Source organism: Schistocerca americana, chromosome 1 (genome assembly GCF_021461395.2).
Source record: "Schistocerca americana isolate TAMUIC-IGC-003095 chromosome 1, iqSchAmer2.1, whole genome shotgun sequence".
Lineage (NCBI taxonomy): Eukaryota > Metazoa > Arthropoda > Insecta > Orthoptera > Acrididae > Schistocerca > Schistocerca americana.
The window spans coordinates 904,509,357-904,524,131 of NC_060119.1; the positions used below are offsets into that span (position 1 = coordinate 904,509,357).

Below are 14,775 nucleotides of genomic sequence, written 5' to 3' on the forward strand. Positions count from 1 at the left end.
TCAGCACCTATTATTGTGAGGATGTATAAGGGCCCAAATATTGGTTCCAAAACAGTCAGTCCACGGCCAAGTTTCAGACAAGAAACCTGTGTTGGTTAGAACAACAATAATTCTTCAACTTAACTGTGGAATAACTGTTAAACAATTAGGACCGCGTGTAAAAACAATGACAGTGTCTGCTCCATATGTACCTTTCTGTTCTTCAAGAACTGCAAAATTTGTGGTTAGGCACTGAGGACACCAAATAAAATAAATAAAGCAGGCAGAACCGCTACAATAGGCATCACATTTGGGGGTTGGTCACACATTTTTCATCTGATTATTTTCTGTTGCATTTCCTTGATGCATTGGCACAACTTGATGAATTCCTCAGTTGTTGTGTCACTCTTTAGCACAAGAGATTGGTATATGTTTCCTGCAGCTTTTTCATGTAGTGTGAGATTTTGTCAGCTTCCATCAGATTTAATTCCACAATGTGGCATATGCCAAAACATTCTGTTTGCAGGATATTGTTTCTTCCCCATGACATTGGCCCCTGTTCTTCAGATGTTCTTTCAATAAGTAGATTTGCTGTTGATTGTGCCAAAACATTTTCCTGTGTTCAGCTCGGAAGTGATCCCAGCTACTGAGCTTTGTTGATCTTGAGCCTCTGCTGGACTCTGCTGTCCAAGTAGGAATACATATCTGACAAACACATCATGCTATCCCATCAGTTGTATTTGGTAAATCAGTTCAATACCTTCAGCCATTTATCAGCTTCTGACCAGCATCTCCACAGAACACTGATGGAGGCCTGAAGTGCAGCTGACTTACTGGTGCCTTGGAATTGATTAGTCACCTCAATATAAGGACTGTGGGATCAATGTACTGCTTCTATTCTGCTTCCTGCCCATGTAGGCAAAGGCTTTTACATTTCTTAATGGGAGCCATGGTGATGTAGATGTTCTGAAGTAGTTGGAACTCCACCAAACAATGTCATGTCATAACCACACTCAAATCCAAATTGAAAGGGAGAGTTATCAGTGAAATACAACACTTAGTATTGAACCCACGTTTACTATAAATACCAATGTACAGCCAGAACAGAACCAAAATCCGAGTTGGAGGGCTCAGTTATTTATATAAACATCAAATATATCAGATTGCTAGTATTTATACAAATATAGAATATTTCAGAACTTACAAAAATTATAAAAAATATTGTGGAAAGGACAGTTGCTATCCACCATATAGTGGAACTGCTGACTTGCAAATAGACACAACAAAAATATTGTCACAAATAAGATTTCAGCCAGCAAGGCCTTTGTCAGAAATAGATGACAGACACAGACACATTCACACAAATGCAGCTCACACACACACATGACTACAGTCTCTGGCAACTGAAGCCACACTGCAAGCAGCAGCACCAGCGGCAACTGGGTAGGTGTAAGGAGAAGGGGGAGGGATAGTAGGATAGGGGTGGGTGACAGTGAAGTGCTGCAGGGGAGCGTGCAGGGATGAGGTGGAGAGAGCGTAGGGCAGCTATGTGCAGTCAGGAGGGCAGGGGAGAGATGGGGAGGGGGATGGGTTAGGGGAAAATGAGAGAAGTAATAAGACTGGCTGCAATGGTGGAATGAGGGCTGTGTTGTGCTGGAATGGGAACAGGGAAGGGGCTGGATGGGTGAGGACAATGACTAACGAAATTGTGTGTGTGTGTGTCTATATATCTGTGTGTGTGTGTGTGTGTGTGTGTGTGTGTGTGTGTGTGTGTGTGTGTGTTGTCAATTTCTGATGAAGGTCTTGCTGGCCGAAAGCTTATTTGTGACAGTCTGTTTAGTGCCTATCTACAAGTCAGCTTCTCCACTATATGGTGAGTAGCAACTTTCCTTTTCACTACATTATTATATTCCATTCTGGATTTTCCATTGTCAAAAATTATAAACATATGATACTTCAAGAACCATCCAGAAATGAAAAATACTATGTAACACATAACTGCTGAAGATCAGGTTTGAACTGGTGACCAACATCGTGCCAGCTGGCGATGCTAACCACTAAAATGACTCTGAATGCACAACAGTTCATGGCAATAGTAATAACACATGAACAAAGACTCTTTCAGCCTGTCTGCATTATGCCCATGTGTAATCATGAGTAACGTAAGTTTCTATAGCCTATAGTGGCATTTAATGAGACTGTTTACAATTTAAAATAAAATTAAAGAATAACTAGTGTACAAAAAAATCTATCTACTTTTCAGATCCTAAATGGGAGCAACTGATTAAAGTAGAAGAATATCTAAATTTAGGAACGCGATATGTCCCAAAGGTTCAAGAATAAGAAAAGCGAATTTTCATCAGTGTTAGACATTAAACAGGAGAAAAAGGGCAGAAGAAAAGTTGTTAAACAGTAATATACCATTTTTCCAAACACTGAGTAATTATAAAGACAAGGAACAGTGCATGACTGTAAACATCAATAAATAATGTACCATGTTTCAGTTTCCAGAGCACTGCTGATTGTGGAATGTTGGTAACTAATTATTCAGAAATAACAGCTAAGCCCAAAAAAATAAAATTGTATGTGTTGAAACAAAACACAAACAATGGCAAACAAGTAATAAAGATAGAATGGCAGGAGTGAACGAACAGGAAATCAATAAAATGAAGGTGTACAAACAGAATGAAGGTGTACAAACAGGAAATTAATAAAATATACACTAAAAGCACATGAGCATCTCTAAGACATTTCCGTATGGAATGAGGAAATGACAGAGGGTATTTAACACAAAGATTAAAAATGAATCATTGTGGAGAGAGTTGAAACTATATACAAAGCCTGAAAATGCTGGTTAAAATTCTAGATGGTCCATCGGCAAGTGTATACTTCACCAGTCTTCCTCTCACCACTCATCTTTCTGTAATCACTATGCTGATGAAACTGGAAGGATGAACAGAACGAAGTCGTTTTTAGTGATGTGAACATATGTAATGTTAGAGAGGTGTGACAATTCCCATGAGCATATTTCTTGCATTACTCAATGTACCATCATATCTGCACCAAGTGCCCTCTCCAGTATGATAAAAATGAAATGAGCATGTGGCGTTGTTGGCTGGGAGGCCCCATTCGGGGAAGTTCGGCCACCGAATACAATTCTTATCTCAGTCGATGCCACATTGGGTGACTTGTGTGCCAGTGATGAGGATGAAATGATGATGAGGACAACGCAACACCCAGTCCATGAGTGGAGAAAATCTCGGCCAGGAATCAAACCCGGGCCCTCTGCTTAGCAAACACGTAACCACTCAGCTAAGCAGACAGACTCCAATATGATCACATTGTCTGTCTCCAAAGGAACATATGTGGGACTTGATGGATCAGCATTTTTGTTGGGCTTATATTACAGGCAACACCTCTAACAACAGAAGGAAATAGCACCGAACATGACACTTCATATTTCAATGATAATTAAGTATTATTGTAGAACTTAGTATTAACCCACAGCTGACTGAGTCCAGGATTATAAGCAGATGTGCTTACAACATACAATTCATGTTGGACCCCATTTTGTGATATTTCTTGTTTCCCACTAGGATATCCAAACTTTTAAAGAACAGTAAGAAGAAAATATTGAAAAAGGAGACAAACCCAACAGAAACATTAAGATATAATTTAAATAGATAACTTTTGGAGAAATGTGGAAACTGGGAGAAAATAAATTAGTACAAATGAAAACTAATGGTATGGCAAGAACCAAGAATACAATGCAGAGTAAGCTTTACCCTTCACTGTTCAAAATCACTGTTTCTGGGAGAGTGACTCAGTTCAACCCAAGTGTCACAGAATAAGTATCTCTCTCTGTACTGTTATGGACCCATGACACACCACATTGCAGGATATTTGCATAACAATCTTTTTCTACTCATTGTGATAGCCAGGCACTGTTAATGCCATATAAAATTCTGTGTGGAACTTCTATTCAGATGACAGATCACATACACTCTCTCATAAGTTATCCTATGCTTTACTGTGTTCTCTTTACCAACAGTGGGGATGGGCCACAAAAAATTGTCTGTATGCACAGAACATTACACAATGTCATCAGTACAAGAGCAAACTCATAATATTAGAAGCTAAGTTTAGGGGGCAACCTGGTAACTGTATTATGGAAGTCATTATTAATCTAATTCATTTACTCTCATGTGAGGGTAGTTTGTAGGTAAAGACTCCTCTCTTGTCACAATTATTCTTCAGTAAAAATAGTCTTCAGTTCTTGATTTCATTAAAGAAATATATGTTAGGTCACATCCTTTTTTCACAGGCAATAGGTTAAGCATCTAAACTGCAAACAATGATAGAACATGAAACTCTCAGTTCTATTGCATATCTACCTTTGGAGTGAACACATTGAGATGGAGACAATCTTCATCACCAACAATCCGTGACTGCTTTGGATTAGCTATGAAAACATACTGGATGCAAGGGCTACCATAATTCTCTGCATCCCATACGCCCATCCATGACTTCATTGGCTCTGGCTCCTGCAACCAAAGGACAGATAGTACACATATATGCTCACATTTAGTGTTTCATGAGAGAAAAGAAAATGAAAAATCTTTTTATGTTGTGCAGTGTACTCACAAATGATATTTTTATTCTGCAACCTATAGGTAACTATTAATGAATGCCATGTGAGTTGTTCAAATTGGAATGAAACGTCTTACTCATGTATTTTACTGAAGACAGTTAAGTTAAACAGATGATATTCAGCTGAGAACAGCAATTTTTCAGTACATACTATAGATATAAAAGTACTGAAATATTTCAGGCAAAACATAACATTATCAAAAGTAATTATTGAAATATCAAACTGAGGGGATATACTCAGTATATTAACTGAAACAGGAGAAAGATAAATGAAATTTTCAATCTGCTAACATTCATACGATAATAAAAAACTTGCAATGCTGGGTCATCTTTATTTTACACAATTTATTGATTCATAGTGAGACTTCAAAATGCAATAGCCATGCCAGCAATTGTGACAAGAGATATTCGCTCAGGACTGTGGGTTTTTATTTTTCATATACACTCCTATTTACAAATCTAGTTACTAGAAACAATTTTAGAATGCTGTACTGCAACTGTCCTAAGAGACAACTTTAGTACACAAAGATAATCAAGTACATTACAATTCTATTACTTTATGATGTAGACCCACAAAGAAACACTTTAATTGAAAATGTTCATCCAATTATTAAAATTGTTATAAGTGATACAGTTCACAGTTGACTTCTGGTTCATAGTCTCCAGCACACACAATTTTTGCTGACATGTCACCGTCCCGAGGAGCATGGTTGACTTATCTCCCCTCCTCCGCTGCAGAGTGCAGGGTCTATGGCAGTGGTCATGCATCAGTCGCTGAAAAGGCAGTTGTTTGGTGGCTCTCCTCAGCTGTGCCAGAGTGGATGTAGGCACACTGCCCACCTTTGCTTGCAGCTCAATGTGTTTCTTGAGTGTCTTCTCTTTAATTACACCCAATGCTGGTTCCAAAGCCTTGCTGAGAGTATAGCCATACTCCCAGTCAACAAAATAGTCCCTAGTGCAAGTTTTGATGGCCTCTCTCACAACACAGCCCCAGTATTTCAACGCCTATGTCAAAACCCCGGTGCTTTTATATTCATCGTATGAGTCTTGGAAAAAGAGTACTCTGTGACCACTTACTTTTTACAACACATTAATGGAGAGTCCATAGTTGTTCTTAGCAGTGATATTGTAGTGATTTGAGAATTTCTGTGTAAATTCTAGAACCACTTAGCTTTCAACCGTCTCGAACACACGATATTCTAGATAAGAGTGTGGGTTGGTAAAATCCTACCTTCTGCATGTCACATGTTTGGGTGTGCAGGTTTAGAATTAGTCACAGGAAGAAAGTAGAGGCGGCAGTCGAACGGCACCGACGCGTACCTGTCGGGCATTCCATAGATGTGTTAGTGAGTGTGTAATGAAGAGCCATGGAGTTTACATGCCGCTCTGAGCTTATTGTGCCATTGACTATTGTTAATTATAACAAGAACCATTAAAAAGGTACTCTTGTACACTCTTGGCTCAGCCTTATTAGAGGCAAGACGTATTTTCAGATTCTTTTTCTGAAAGTCATGGTGTCTAAGCAGACTTTCTTTTGAATGCAAAACAATTTTTGTTTCTAATGCCTGTACGAGAGACTTGCTAGAAGTTCCATATTTTGTTGAAAGTGAGAATTTGTTATTGTGCTTGAAAGTCAAATACGTCATTGATTGCATGGCTACTTCCAGTAGAAAGAGGCTTGGAAGTTCCTGTACCTAGCGTTATTCGAAGGAGAAGTCAAGAGAGTTTCCAGCAGCTGGCTATCCAGTAAAGAAGAGTGGCTGCAAACCCCAAGTAAGTCATCTGGTAAAGAAGTGGAATGTAGTTTGGGGAAATAAATCAGTATAACACAGACTCACTCACGCACTTTAAGTCGTCAAAACGTTAGAATATGTAAGCCCTTATGAAGCACCTTGGTCTTGTTCTTTACCTTCATGTTTGGGTCAGCATTGATTTTCCTATAAGAGTCATTATCTAGCAGCTCCACATTTCCTCACTGTAGTTCTTGTGGCTCAGCATAACAATAGCTTTGCCTTTGTCAGCTGGGAAGACAACAATGCCAGAGGAGACTCTGAGTCTCTAAGGTCCCGAACAGTTGCCCTCTCACTATTGGCGGTGTTTGATGTTGCAGGTTTAGTTGTCTGAGAAAGACAAATTTTGTGACATATTTCTTCAGGTGCTTCCCGCAAAGTCACTTTACAACTCATTCTGCTCTGCTGATGTCCACAATCTGTATGAACGTATGAGGAGGCCCTACCACTACAACCAATGGAGACAAACGATGTTATGGAGAAAGGGAGATCCACAGCATTTTTCACTCTGCAGCAGCATGCTATTGGGAAAAACTGAGAGCATCCTGAAAAAGTATTGAACAAAAACTGTCTTCTGCCCAACAAACACTACATGAGCATTACTATGGAGCATAATATCTGATCATGGTTTATGGGAGGCAGGAGTATAGTTGATTCTGTGCTAATGTGACTCAACTAACACAGACCAAAGATGCGGCCTGTTTGCCAGATTCGCTTAATGGAATACGACTGTAACAGGATTTTTGTACGAGTGTCAAAATACTGGTACAGTGTTGTCAGAACGACCATTGAAATGCTTTCCAGGGTCAATTTTATTAACTAGGACTGCATCTGCAGACTCAGAATTAATATTTCTCGAAAGAAAACAAACGTTATTTATCATGATTTTCCGAAAGATGAGCACTTCGAACGTGAGTGTATAGTTCGATGCAAATGTGCGGACAATATGAATGTGAAAACTGCAAGTGTGTTCGATTCATCTTCGGCTTGAAGACTGCGAATGAGGTTTGAGAAATGAACTTGTAGGGTTACCCTCAAGCAATCCATAGTGTAAACATTCCAAATTGGCGTGGGGGAGAAATTACAGAAAACAGGGATGTAACATTCAAAATAATTATAACTCAAGAAGATCCTTAAAATAAATTGATTGACATCAATTAATCCTGTTTTCGCCGGCCGGAGTGGCTGAGCGGTTCTAGACGCTACAGTCTGGAACTGCGCAACCGCTATGGTCGCAGGTTCGAATCCTCCCTCGGGCATGGATGTGTGTGGTGTCCTTAGGTTAGTTAGGTTTAAGTAGTGCTAAGTTCTAGGGGACTGATGACCTCAGAAGTTAAGTCCCATAGTGCTCAGAGCCATTTGAACCATTTTGAACCAATCCTGCTTTCACGCAGTTCTGAATTACTCTCTAACATCGAATGACTCGTTATATTGTGTTGAAAATAAATAATGATGCCCAGGTTTATTATCTTTTGCTCCACAATATTGTAGTGTGTTTAACGTTAGTTGGGACTTTTGACATTTGGCTGGCCGGAGGGAGACGTAACGCCATTGCCCAGGTAAAAGTGCCGGCCGGAGGAGCCGAGCGGTTCTAGATGCTACAGTCTGGAGCCGCGCAACCGCTACGGTCGCAGGTTCGAATCCTGCCTCGGGCATGGATGTGTGTGATGTCCTTAGGTTAGTCAGGTTTAAGTAGTTCTAAGTTCTAGGGGACTGATGACTTCAGAAGTTAAGTCCCATAGTGCTCAGAGCAATTTGAACCATTTTGAACCAGGTAAAATCAATGGCAAGCCGGCTTTTCTTACGACAATGCCAGTGGTTCAGTTGGTAAAGCGACCCTGTTGTAACACCTCACACCATTAATAAACGGTACCACATGGTGCCATACATTAGATGCTCTCGTTGTAAAATCGAATTGAAGTGCTCTGTGGTAGTTAAGTATTGTGAACAAGTGTTCTCTGTTGGCGCTGCATTAATAGCAACAGTGCAGTACATATGAATACGAAATTTGCAATAAAAATTTCGTCCAAGAACGCGTTCACCGGCTGGTAAGATAACGGTCTGCTGCAAAATATTCTTCATAATTCGACAATAGTAATGAAGAAAACGCCATGCCACTCTGTTGTGATGCATAAAGCCCCAACAATGCAGTGGCAGAAAACGGATATTATTTCTGGATACAAAGAAATGTGCCATGAGATAAAGTTGCTGGGGTGCACTCAGCCTCGTGATGCCAATTGAGGAGCTACTCGACTGAATAGTAGCGGCTTCGGTCGAGAATACCATCTTACGACCGGGAGTGCAGTGTGGACCCCACGCCCCTTCTATCAGCATCCTCCACCGAGGATGACACAGCGGTCGGATGGTCCCGGTAGGCCACTCGTGGCCTGAAGACCAAATTAATGGAACTTGTAGTGCTGTACAAGCCAAAATTTCATGCTACCAGCCTTGTTAACTGGTTAACGGTAAAGGGAATAGTTAAATCTGGCTTACTCCGTATTATGTTCATTTTAATCTGACATAGTATATGAGCCTTGGTGGAAAGTAATGTTGAAATGTTGACAAAAGAAGCCACTGCAAATGTTACACAACAGGAATGGTCTGGAGTTGTCAGCTATACCAAGAAGGTAATTGAGGAGACACTGATTCATGAACTAACTGTGGCGGGCTTTGAGGAATAAGTAGCTTCTCTTATTTCCATCTTGTCTTCCACCACTATGCCGGTCTATGACGATACAATCACCGTTCTTGAAGCGTTGAAACCACTCACGACATGTTCTTTCACTAATACCACCCTTACCATACATACTTCGATGAGACTCAGCCGCTGTTTTCTTCATATTGATACAAAACAGTAACACCTCCGGCAAATGACGAGAATTATTCTCGTAAACTGACTTTTTCAGTTAAGAACAACTTTATCATGCAGACACAAATCGACTAATATTTGAATGAGGTTATGTTGACCGAGGTCCAAGCCAACTGCCTGACGTCTGCGATTTGTTTCTTTCGACCGTTACTTACTGTTGTCTCCACCTACCCGCAACCGGCGGAAGCAAAGTTGTACACCTTTTATATATAGCAATGTATATAATTCATATGAAATATGAATATTTCAATCCAGTTTTTTCAATGATGCATGCGTTCGTGACTGTGTGCTTTACATACATCCCATTTTCTCGAGTTTGGAAACAGACAGTGAAATCCTTCCAAGTTTAAAGAATAATTCAATATATTATTTACATTTACGCAGCAACATGTAACCTAACACGCACCAAACACAAATTTATAGTGATACCTATATTTCACTGCAATCTACGAATTCGTTGCAGTAGTTTATCTACTACCGAAGTATCACAACAACAATGACCATTAACGAAACGAGAGGCGATTCAGCATGAATCTGACGAGATAAACTATTTAAGATGTGCGAGAATTAGAGTTTATTACAGAAAAGTTTCTTGAAAATCGTTTGAGAAAGATCGCAGATCGGAGCAAAGAGTTGTCAAAATGTTTTACACCGGGGAATATATGATGTCTTTTAAACGAAAACAAAAGCAGCAGCAGCAGCACTCCGTCTTTAGGCCACAAGTGGCCCATCGGGACCATCCGACCGCCGTGTCATCCTCAGATGAGGATGCAGAGAGGAGGGGCATGTGGTCAGCACACCGTTCTCCTGGTCGTTATGATGGATTTCTTTGACCGGAGCCGCTACTAGTCGGTCGAGTAGCTCCTCAGTTGGCATCATGAGGCTGAGTGCACCCCGAAAAATGGCAACAGCACATGGTGGCCCAGATGGTCACCCATCCAAGTGCCGACTACACCCGACAGCGCTTAACTTCGGTGATCTGACGGGAACCGGTGCATCAACTGTGGCAAGGCCGTTGCCCGAAAACAAAAGGATAAAATGGAATTCAGAAGACATCGCCCATGCACTGACTTTAAGAGTTCTCTCGCCGAAAGCACAATTAGGCCTATGCGTATTTGCGAAAAATGCCTTTGCTGCACACGGCAACATTTCAGATATGGACGAAGGAATTAAAATGTAGACCAGGTATTCTCGAAGATATCCTGTGTTTATTGAAGGCTAAGTCAATCACTTCTTCTAACCAAAAGAGACTAGTAGTTTTGACATTTGACGAAATGAATGTTGATGGCAGCATATGATATGTTGGAGGACAAGTAGTCAGTCCACATTCAGATGTTCAATTTTACATGATTCATGGGTTGTGTAGGCAGTGGCATCGATCACTTTATTAAGATTTCGACACAGTTATGACTAGTAGTGTGCTGCAGAGCATCATTAAGATACTTGAGGAAACGGAAATATATGTTGTAGCTGTGGTACGGGTGAAAAAAAAAAAATAAAAGTCTGGAAGGAATTGTCTGTCAGTACAGGTAGACCATATTTCGTAAGTCCAGCAGGAACCATTTTATGGACAGAGGCATTACGCTACCTAATGGACCAAAAATAAATAAGGTAGCTACACAGGAATTTTTTAAACCTCAAGCCACGACGTTACTGAAGTTCACTTACATGTAAGCTGACGAACAAGGCAGAATGCAAGGATGGCAGCATGCCTATTTTCACGAGAAACAGCTGAGGCCTTGAAGTATGTTCTTCACAAACATATTGAAAGTGATTCTACTGAACTCGTTAATGACATCTTCAATGGCCTGCACTCTAGAATTCAAAAACATGACTGTTCACCTCTGCGTAGGGGATGTGGAATGAATCTCACAATTGTGGAGAATACCCTAAAGAGATTCCTAGACCTTTGTTCACGAATGTGAGTAGGGGACAGAGAAAGATTGTTGCCTTTCCAAAAACGTTCTATCACATCAGTACAATCCATCTTTGGTCTTTTTGAAAGTGTAGAAAGTATGAAAGTCCAGATTAAATCAAGATTTGGTAGAAAATTTTTTTATAGGGTACAAGGATTAGATATATTTTACAATAACCCTATGCCATCAGAAGTAATTAACACCGTGCGTCTTCTTATATTGATGAGTAATGCAAGTAATATTTCTTTCTCAGGAAACACATCAGTTACTAAAAAATTAAATGCAGTCTTCTCAGTGTGAAATAGACTCAGTTTCTATGTCCCTTAATTTCATTACCAGTGACCTCTGTGTAAATGTTGTTGATGTACAGCCAGAATGAGAAATCTCAGAATCTGTGAATTTCGAAGAAAATTTACTAACGGATGTGGTATCAATGTGAGATGAGTCTGTAGTCCCAGCCGTGGTGAAATACACTGCAGGCTGTAAGTGCCAAAACATTGATAAATCGTTAGGTTTTCTAGTAGGAAAAATTGATGTAGGAGAGCATTATGCTATATCTTGTGGTGGTCTCTACTCTCCAACGCCAGCATGGACAAAGTACTGAAGTTTGAAAAAGAATTTGTTACTTTTCATAGACATGGAGTGTGCGAACAAAAAAAAATCTCGTAATGTGTCTGTGCTGTATTTTGAAACATGCATGCATGTCCAAAGGAATTTTGCATCGTATTCGGAAAACACAGGCACTACAATATCATGTTTATCTCTCAACACCGGGCAAGCGACTTTCAAGTAGACTGTCTCACCTGTATGGGAACATATATATATATATATATATATATATATATATATATATATATATATATATATATAATGTATGTATGAGGACAAGCCGTAGACACATGGTTGACGACATATGCGAGTTTGAGTCTGGCCGTGAGTCATGCACGAATAGCCAAATGGTAAGGCAACTGCGTGCGGTAAGTGGGAAATCTCGGTTCGAGTCCCGGTCCAACACAAATTTTCATTGCCATTTCATTCTACAGTTGATGGATGTCTATATTCGCAATTGCGAATACACTGCTGTTCCTTTGGAAATGCATGCATGTCCAGAGGAACTCTGCATCATAATTCAGAATAACACAGCCACTGCAATATTGTAAAAACATTAAGGCTGAAGCCACTACCAAAGCCTTTATCGACACATGTATTTTGTACTTTGGTTGTCCCACATCCATAATGATCAATGTATTATAATAATTAAAAAAATATATAATTAAAAGGAAAAATTAAAGGAATTGATTGGTAACTGTCCTTTCGTTTGCAATGAAAAGAGAGTATTACTACAACATATTTTTATGAAATGTTCTGCGTTTACGGAATTGTGCTATGTTCATTTACTTTACCTTGCGTCGTTTCTTTTTCTGTATCCATCACGATACATATTTTATTTATATTTGTCGCTTCTGAAAGCTTGCCCTTCTGTTAACTTTACGAAAATATGACCGTGGACTTCTTTCCCTCCATTTTAATTGTAGATGCATGCAGCCGACTCCAGGGAACACCAGTTCCTCTCAAGATGATGTAAACATGACGAGTTGTTCTTAACTTGGTTCTATTTCATTTTAATAAAAATACTTAATTCTGTTATTAAGTCTTCTCTTGTTCAGAAACATATGACACAAAACTCTCGTAGCGTGTCATACTCCCAGCAATATATCTTACCCAAACTTCTACATACGAGAGAGTGAAACAAAATCATGTACCAAAAAAGTGAATGACGTTTTATGCGCTTTACTGCGCATTCATAACTAATGTCTTTGCCAACGCTTATAGTCCGTCTTTGATTCTGTCGTTATTGCTGTTTCATTTTTTAATAAATTTTGACTATACCATATCCGTGGGGTCCTTCATCATGTACCTACACATCGATAAAGGACAGCAGTTCGAATGGGGCCTTTTCCTCGAGTAGTGGAACAAGGGCAAAACATTTTGATCTAGAATGACAGCATATCATACACAGAGCAAAAGTCTCATCGAGCAATGGCATCGCATTTTAAAGCTGACTGTCACATGCCACGGCAGATGCTGCTCAGAGGCCTACTGTGAATACTCCTGGGAGTGCGTACGACCCACAAACAAGACTTTGGAGCTGCGCTTGCTGAAATTTTGTATGGCAAGTGGTTTCCTTGCCCACTGACTGTATTCCCACAACAGATGACTATGCCTTCTGATCTGCCCATGTGGTTTTGTGAGGAAAATGCCACATCACCCACTTCTGTGTAACTCCCCCTCCTCAGCAAACGTGCATGACATATTTCTCCACAAAGCTCTAACAGATTGCGAGTTTGTGATACTGCAAAACGATAAATCTAACCAGCCTTGCAACCCGCCCTACTAAGTCCCCTATAAGGTACTTTGACAGTACGATTGCACTTTTGACATACTGTTACATGGGAAACTACAACATTGTCTGTCAGTCGCCTTAAGACACCAAGGTCTCTGCAAGAACCTTTTCCAAGCGATGACCCTTCCAACCCTCTCTCCGCTACTCTGAGAGACGACTCACTCCCTCCTGACCCCATATCCTCAGCTTTCGAGTTGTGCCTTGATGTTCACGAGTTTCCTCTTGAATAGATAAATCTTAAGTTGATCGACAATGAACTCCTTGTCAAGGGGCAGCATTGAAAGCACAAACGATTCTGTCGCCCGTGACTTCAAGGAAATTATTACGACACCTCATAACATTGATTCCTCTGCTCTTACGTCTCACTTCCTCGCTGATGGTCTCCGTACCATCGCAGCTTCCCAACTGCCCTCTTCAGATCATGCACCTTCAGCAATGCCGTCAATCCCTGGTGATCTCACCGCCACTTCTCCAACTTCCGACAACACCACATAGTCATGCTCCAGCTGTCCCCACCATGTGCTGGTGTGTCTTCAGAACTATCACCTGAACACCACGTGGTATCCATCACATCCCCTCTCCGACACTGCCTGAGATGACAACACATCCATCACATCAGCATGGTGCCCTGCTGCTCTCTCTGCCTACATGAGATGTATTCGGAGTTGCGATTATTGACAACCATCAGCTGTACAATGGAATGACAACAATGAAAATTTGTGCCAGACCGGGACTCGAACCTGGATTTCCTGCTTATCACGAGTGGTTGCCCTACCATTAGGCTATGTGAGCAATTTTCACAGACAGACTCAAATTTCCATATATCATCAGCCATGTGTCTGCAACCTGCACTCGCATATGTATTATGTATATTCACATACAGAGGCGACATTTTAATTGAAAGTTGCTTACCTGGTGTCAGTGGATAAACACAATACTGCAGTGCCTGTATTGTTCAGAAATACTATGCAGTGTTCTTTTGGAACAGGCTTTGTGGTGACTAAACCCATTTTTAAATACATGAAATGTATTTGTAGTTGCGAATATGGATAACTATCAACTGCATAATGGAATGACGACAGTGAAAATTATGCCACACTGGGATGTGATCACTTGTGATAAGCAGGAAATTCAGGTTAGAGTCCCATTCGGACAAAGTTTTTCATT

At 40.3% G+C, this 14,775-nt stretch overlaps 1 protein-coding gene and 1 pseudogene across 3 annotated transcripts in view; both read right to left on the bottom strand.

Annotated features, from left to right (window-relative positions):
• Window positions 1-14,775, bottom strand: part of LOC124615138 (venom carboxylesterase-6-like) — a 202,162-nt gene that overhangs the window by 104,983 nt on the left and 82,404 nt on the right. For all 3 annotated transcript variants that reach the window (XM_047143003.1, XM_047143005.1, XM_047143004.1), the window contains exon 2: window positions 4,374-4,523. In XM_047143003.1, coding sequence (XP_046998959.1) covers window positions 4,374-4,523 — 150 coding nt within the window. The remainder of the gene's footprint in view (window positions 1-4,373; window positions 4,524-14,775) is intronic.
• On the bottom strand, window positions 10,191-10,308 carry LOC124557526 (annotated as a pseudogene).